Here is a 7,623-nt window from a genome sequence, read left to right on the forward strand (position 1 = left end):
AAACAAAACAAAACACAGATTCAGTATTCCTCAAAATGAATAAAAATAATGCAACTCAGAATATGACGCAAACCTGCAATAATTAAATGTTAAACAACACAAATATCCTTTGTATTTAATCCCATTCTATTAACCAATGTCTTTAATTCTGACCTTCAATGATCCAATTCAACCGTACTAATAAGCAAAAATTACTCTAGACGAACATTTGTGTCCTTTTTTATTGCTGAAGTGTTGAAATTTCTGCTTCTGCATTCTACTGTACGGATGTAAATATACTGTATTGGCCCGAATATAAGACGACCCTGATTATAAGATAACCCCCCCCCCCTTTTTCCAGATGTACCTTTTGGAAAAAGGCTTTTTAAAAACCAACTCTAGTTTTTTCTCAGTAAAACACATTTTGTCTTCAATTATTTTCATATTGCATATTTTTCCTATTTTAATTTTTGTTTTGAAAGTATGGTAAAAACTGGTAAAATGTACCAACAATCACATTTTAAAAATATACACTTTGATATACCATAAAAAAATAAAAAAAAACAGGTAGCCCATCTGAATTAGGACATTTAGGCTATCCATCTAATAGTAGCCCACCAAAATCTTATTAACAGTAGAAGTTAAATCTTATTGTAGTCTTCAAATCTAGGTACTGTCTTACATTTTAAAATCACAAAGGGAGTTTGGTCCCATCAGGCTAACGTGACAGTCACGACTCATGCAGCTGTAAGGTTTTCTTTTTCTTTTGTTTTTACTCGCGATCTTTACAACACGCATTACATTACGTATTTCATGGCACACTCGTTTTATGCGTATTTGGCGCCACCTATTGTTGTGGGTGTATTATTGACATGTCAAAGTCTAGACCCTGAATATAAGACGACTGCGTTTTTTCAGATGTATTTCCAAGAAAAAAACATTCTTATATTCGGGTCAATACGGTACTTTCCATTCAGCCTGAGGCTTATTCATTTCACTTTTGGTGTGAAAAGGCTTTTATGTTTGCCAAAAATATAACTTTTTTTTATTTTAAAAACAAGCAAGCCCTGTCCAGATTTAAAAAGTAACGCAAAAGTAACGTAACGCATTACTTTCCATAAAAAGTAACTAAGTAACGTAATTAGTTAAATTTTTATGGAGTAACGCAATATTGTAATGCATTACTTTTAAAAGTAACTTTCTCCAACACTGATCGTATATTATATTTTAAAAAGGTCTTAAAGTCTTCACCCTTCTACAAGTTCATTAATCAGTAGAAAGCTGCATGCATTTCCTCAGTGTTTTTGTCTTGTTTTTTGGTGCAAATATCTGTACATTTTTAAGAGCAGTCAAGAACGAGTTACAAAATTAAGCAAAATTGAACAGAGTTTATGCTTAAAACAAGAACGAACATCTATTAATGGGGTATGAACCTTTTCCCTCTGATTTAACCCTTATTTTTTTCCTCCGCCCCTTGGCAGATATGTTGTTTTTTTTCAAGCGTAAACTCATTCTTGATTAGTTTTATCAGAAAACAAGACTTAAAGTCTTATGGCATTTTACTTTTCAAGTAAATGCATTTTGATATGAGAATCTTTATACATTTGCTCTGGAAAACAAGACGTCAATACTAAGGAAGAACATTACAGTGTGATCAGACGCTAAAGTAAAAGGTATTTCCATGTTCTAGTGGTTGAGAACAAAGTCTTTTAAGTGTACCTTCATAAAACCTGCAGAAACCCTCTGTTTGTCTATTCCATACATTGAAAACATGTTTTGAAATAGTTTGCGGCCTTATTTCTTTTGTGTTTCAGTCAAAAATTGTTCTGGAATTAGTTGAAGATGTTGAAGAATTAAATGGAAAGCATCATTCTAATGATTATTTCCTCTCTTTTCAGCCGCGTTGTCCGCAAGTCCATCGCCAGAGTCCTCACAGTTATCAACCAGACACAGAAGGAGAATCTGAGGAAGTTTTACAAGGTCAGTTTAATGCCACTGATCGCTTAAATGCACACATGCTCTTTTGCTACAGGTAACACCTTGAAGTCGTTTTGTAGATGAGGTCTAATTTAAAGATGACATGAAAGCCTGTTCAAATGATCTTGACAGCAAAATTGTCTTTCAGACAGATACATTTAGAAGAGTTTGATCAAGTTGATGCTTGATAAACAGCAGTGTTTGTGATTTTAATGGGAAGCTGTAATGTCCATTAGTTTCATGTTACTGTCATTATAGTATTCAGATGACCTGATTTGTTATGAGACACAAACTACAGAGCGTCCGTTTAGACTCCAGCAAGACTATCACCCAGCACTCCTCCTGCTGAAGTGGAGCTAGTGTGAATATTCTCTTGCTAAAGAAATATGACCGTTCACGGCGGAGTCTTTAAATGATTCTCATCTGCTGTGAGCAGCCGACAGCACCTTTATATCCTATCATTTAATGAACTTCAGCTGTAGTCCAATTCAAAAAGACAGTTTACTAGAGAACCCAGTTACTGTCTTTGAAATTTAACACCTAGTCTTTTATTTATATATATATATATTAGGGCTGCACGATTAATCGCATGCGATATTTAACGCGCATCTTAGTGTGTATATATGTATGTGTGTATATATAATTTTTTTTTTGAATGTACATTTATAACACTATACTTTCCATTATATTACCTTGCCATTTACTTATTTTTACTGTTTGGCACTTGGATCCCATTTCTAAATCGACCCTTTTCATATTTCTGTGTTTCTCAGAAGCACTCATCTGAATAGAAACTACAACTAATTTTTGTGTTCCCATTTGTTCCAATAGAAAAAGAAAAAATCCACAATAGCATTTCTATGATGTTCCAAAAGAGGAAAACAATTGAGAGATTGATTACACTTTTTACATTTCTTGGGGTTTTTTAATGATTATTTTACTTTCTTTTATGTAAAGCACTTTGAATTACCATTGTGTACGAAATGTGCTATATAAATAAACTTGCCTTGCCTTACACTAATCAGAAGAGAGAAAGATGTTAAATTTGCCGTCACTTCCTCAGCCATATTAGAAACACTCAGTGCAGCATTAACTAGATTTCTGAATTGAAATGCCAAGTTTAATATAATGCAAAGTAGTGTTACAAATGTACATTACATTTTTAAATAAAAATATAAACTATAAATATAAAACCGATTTAAACATATAACAATTAAAAAAATAGAAATATGCACTATAAGTGTAATTAGTTTTATAGATTTAGATTTGTTAACTGTGGAAACAGTCATCAGTCTGTGAAAAGGGTCCATGTACTTTTTATTATGGAGGGTTTTACAGCTGTGTTTATTTAAGGAATGATCAGTCTCCGCACTTCCTGTTCTCCAGCTGCTGCTTGTAATGTCCATCTAGTAGATTCTAACATTCCTGCTCTCTTCATGTTCAGGGTAAGAAGTACAAGCCTTTGGACCTGAGGCCCAAGAAGACTCGTGCCATCCGTCGTCAGCTGACAAAACACGAGCAGAACCTGATGACCAAGAAGATGCAGAGGAAGTCCCGCCTCTACTCCATCCGCAAATTCGCTGTCAAGGCTTGAGAGGCTGTACTGTTGTTTATCACTGAAAAAATAAACATCCCACCCAGGAATTCAGACGCCCGAGTCTGTGTATGTCTCTGAAGCAGGAATAGGGTTTCTTGGGAAATATGATGGAAGTGATGATTGCGTCTGGAACTAGCCTTATCTGTTTGTGTTTTTGACATTAGTTATAACTGGGATGCTTTTTTCCACTGGAAGTCTGCTTTACAGCTTTGAATGTTAGATTTGAGTTATTTAAAGGAGACATATTATGCCCCTTTTTACAATATGTAATCTATGTCTCTGGTGTCCCCAGAATGTGTCTGTGAAGTTTCAGCTCAAAATACCCCACAGATCATTTATAATATTATTTTGAAAATGCCTATTTTGAGTGGAAGCAGAAACGCGCCGTTTTTCGGGCCTGTCTCTTTACATGCAAATTAGCTGCTGCTCCCCGCCCCTTTTCCAGAATAGAGCTGTGCCATTGCACCTTGTACCTGCTAAAAAAAACATCTGTTTTGGTTCTGATTATCATGTTTATCGCGCTGAAATCATGCGTTTTACACCATATGAGTTTAAACTTCTGATATAGGGTTTTCTGAGAGCACACATCCGAAGCACACGCACAGAAAGCGGCTGTCACAGCATGCGAGTACTAACAGTTAGCATGTTTTGCTCAAACTTTCACCATGGCATTAGAACTACTACACCGTTATCGATTGCGAAATCAAATGACGGCACCGTGGGTGGAAATTTACAGATTAAGGGGTGGTAATATTATGAGATCCCTTTGTGACGTCACTAGGGGAGCGAAATCAGACGCGCTCGTTTTTTCAGATGCTTGCTGAAAAAGGCTTCCCAAAACAAAGTTACTGAGATGATCTTTTTCATGTTTCCTTGGCTGGTAGATGCACCGGGGACCTGATTATAGCACTTCAAACCTGGAAAAGTACGATTTTCATGATATGTCACCTTTAAGCTGGAGTGAAACTAAAACATTTAAGAACCAATTAAAAAAATCTAAACCTAAATTTGAGTTAACCTTTTTAATTCGAATAACATTTGAATTAGAATTGATACATTTGATTTAATAAGATGTATGTGCAGATAATCTTACAAATCTTTCAAATACTTTTTGCAAGTTTTTATTTCAAGTTTGGCAATCCTAATTATGTGTTGAATTTATTTTGATTGTGGGAAAAAATAGGTTTGTAATATGCTTTTTGCATGACACAAAGCATGGGATAATTTTAGATACTCTATTAAAAATATTACATTTTATTCAAATCAAATCTGGCTTTTATTTTTTTTAAAGGTTCATACGTTGTGTTTTAAATAGAAATATAAAATATTTTCCAGATATTACATTATTTTAAATATAAATTACCTCTCACCTTAGAACAGTAACATGACAAAATCTTATAAAAAAATTAAAAAGTAACATATAATGGTATAATATAAAGTACAATATAAAACATTACAATTTAATTTTATAAACCTGTTTTCACACAGCCTTTATGGGTCTTAATACATGAAAATATATAAAATATAATATTTCCCTTTGTATTATAGTATCATTAAAATCACCTTCACTTCGTTATTTTAGCAGTACCAAACTAGTCCGTTTTGCTGCTTGATGTTGCAAACTGCTATTATCATTTTGTAATGTATTACCATAACCATAAACACTAGTTTGCAGTGAAAATATACTGAACAAAATTATAAACGCAACACTTTTGTTTTTGCCCCCATTTTTCAAGACTTTTTCTATGTACACAAAAGGCCTATTTCTCTCAAATATTACTCACAAATCTGTCTAAATCTGTGTTAGTGAGCACTTCTTCTTTGCCGAGATAATCCATCCACCTCACAGGTGTGGCAAAAGTGTTGCGTTTATAATTTTGTTCAGTGTAGTAAATAATTGATCAGAAATCTCACACATTCACAAATAGCTTACTTTTGCATTGAAAAACAAGGTGAATACCTTCTAAATAGTACAAAAAAAAATGCATACAAACTGCCAACAATCACAAAATAATTGAAACCTTATGAACCCAAACTGAAAGTTATTGTGGTGGTTTTCATGGATGCTCGTCTCATAAATACGTTCATTCAGACATGCAGAAGGCCGCATAACATTCACTGCGGCCGTGTGTGTCAGTGAGTTTATAATCGCTGATTATCTGAGTAAAACTGGATGCAGTTCCACAGCTGCTTTCATTCACCGTGGGTCACAATGTACTGGCCGTCCTCATGGTCCATCATCTTTACTGTCCTGTTCTGTGTTTAAACCCTCACTTCTCTCCTCTGTGCTGTTTTCCTCATCCTCTTCTACATCCAGCTGCTCAGAACCGCTGGTGAGAAGCTTCCCATCAGGAGTGAACACACAGCCATATGCGGAGTCCTTATGGCCCTAAAACACACACACACACACACCATGAAGCTTGTGTAATGCTACATATGTTACTAGTCAAAGGTTCTCAGTCACCTGCAGCCTCTTCAGACAGACTCCAGTGGTCACATCCCAGATCCTCACCTGACGAACAAACATATCAATATCAAGCATTGCCACACAGACTGTGTGAATAAGTGTGTGTGTGTGTTTGTTTTACCATGTCGCCTTCAGCGGTGGATGCTAAAACCAGTCCGTCTCTGGAGAAAGCCAGACTCCTGACCCAAACACGCTCACAACCTCCCAACACAAACAGACAGGTGTGACGCATCGGCAACCAAACACGCACTGTGCCGTCCCATGAGCCTGAGGCCTGAAACACACACATTCATAAATATACTAGCGTTCAAAAGTTAGGAACAAATTCAATTTTTAATTTAAATGTTTTTTAAATGATTTTTAAGTCTCTTTTGCTCACCAAGACTGCATTTATTTGATCAAAAATACAGTAAAAACAGTAAAATGTTGGAATATTATTACGGTTAAAAATAACGTCTATTTGAATAATGGTTATTTTAAATTGTAATAATATTTTATCACGATCACATAAATGCAGCCTCTGTGAGCAGAAGAGATTATTTCAAGAAAAACATCTTTTTTTTTTTATCCTGGTTCCTGAATCAAATATCGAAGCTCACTCTCGATAAGAAATCTGCTTTGTGAGCTCACCAGCATCCCACTAACAGAGAAACAGAGACAGGCCACGTTTCCCAGGTGCCCCTGTAATGTCACAGCCTCTTTTTCCTCAAGAAGTTTCCAGACTCTCACGGTCCGATCCCAGGAGCCCGTGGCCTGAACCCACAGAAAGAGGAGGTGAAGCAGCTCATGCTGAACGGATCAAAACAAACACACAGTGAGAAGATGGCTCATACCACACACTGTGAGTCTGATGAGAAGGCACTGCTCTGAACAGCTGCAGTGTGACCCCGCAGATCCTCCACCATCTCACCGCTCTGTGACATCAAACAACACCACAGAAACATCACTGCACAGATAGCATGGTGCTACATTCTTCAGCTGGTGAGCTAAAACACCTGCTACTACATAAACAGAGTCCAAGATTTATGTCTTTAGTTCATTCTTAAGGTTACTGATATGAAATAAACTTAACTGTAAGTATTCAATTTCATCAAAATGCTTGTCTCAAAACTATTTTTGTGTTATGGATATGAATGATACCTTGATTTTAAACCTCCATGGGGTTACAAGAGGATGCTAAGGGATTCCCCCCAAAGTATTTTTAGAGCTGTCAAAATGTGCTAGATATGAATTAAATATGCTCAAAATAACATTTTCTTTCTAGTCAGAAATCATAAGATTAATCCGTTATTATATTCTGTTATAATCTATTGACAGTCCTAATTTTATTTTAATAACAAATCTGTTTTTATTTTTAAAGCTGTATGTGTTGCTTGTATATTTTTTATTATAATTTTATATTTTCAATAGCAAATAATATTATTCATATTATTTATAAATAAATACATTTATATAATCATTTTCCAGATAATATTTAAATTTGTTTTGGCTTCAAAAGAGCAACAAAATAGATATTTTAAAAATATATTCAAAATATATTTTAAAAATAATAAATAAGAACATTATACACATATACACATATACACACACACACACACACACA

General features: G+C 34.9%; 2 protein-coding genes across 2 annotated transcripts in view; one reads left to right on the forward strand and one right to left on the reverse strand.

The window, feature by feature from the left end:
* The first annotated feature begins 1,826 nt into the window (after positions 1-1,826).
* LOC107675720 (60S ribosomal protein L35-like) lies at positions 1,827-3,604 on the forward strand. The gene is made up of 2 exons (XM_016470133.1): positions 1,827-1,959; positions 3,401-3,604. The coding sequence occupies exons 1-2, from the start codon at positions 1,837-1,839 to the stop codon at positions 3,548-3,550; spliced, it is 273 nt and encodes a 90-aa protein (XP_016325619.1). The 5' UTR covers positions 1,827-1,836; the 3' UTR covers positions 3,551-3,604.
* Positions 3,605-5,446: 1,842 nt separating this feature from the next.
* wdr38 (WD repeat domain 38) overlaps positions 5,447-7,623 on the reverse strand; it is a 4,710-nt gene continuing 2,533 nt past the window's right edge. The window contains exons 5-9 of the mRNA XM_016470141.1: positions 6,854-6,934; positions 6,651-6,773; positions 6,142-6,294; positions 6,018-6,065; positions 5,447-5,942 (exon numbers count right to left, since the gene is read on the reverse strand). Of these exons, the coding sequence (XP_016325627.1) occupies positions 5,781-5,942; positions 6,018-6,065; positions 6,142-6,294; positions 6,651-6,773; positions 6,854-6,934 (567 nt within the window). The 3' untranslated portion in view covers positions 5,447-5,780. The remainder of the gene's footprint in view (positions 5,943-6,017; positions 6,066-6,141; positions 6,295-6,650; positions 6,774-6,853; positions 6,935-7,623) is intronic.

Source organism: Sinocyclocheilus anshuiensis, unplaced genomic scaffold (genome assembly GCF_001515605.1).
Source record: "Sinocyclocheilus anshuiensis isolate Anshui unplaced genomic scaffold, SAMN03320099.WGS_v1.1 scaffold708, whole genome shotgun sequence".
Classification (NCBI taxonomy): domain Eukaryota; kingdom Metazoa; phylum Chordata; class Actinopteri; order Cypriniformes; family Cyprinidae; genus Sinocyclocheilus; species Sinocyclocheilus anshuiensis.

Excerpts from the sequence above, each read along its gene's own strand:
- LOC107675720 (XM_016470133.1), top strand. The coding sequence starts at position 1,837 with ATGGAAAGCATCATTCTAATGATTATTTCCTCTCTTTTCAGCCGCGTT. Across the intron at positions 1,960-3,400 it reads ATCTGAGGAAGTTTTACAAG|GGTAAGAAGTACAAGCCTTT; the intron begins GTCAGTTTAATG and ends CTTCATGTTCAG.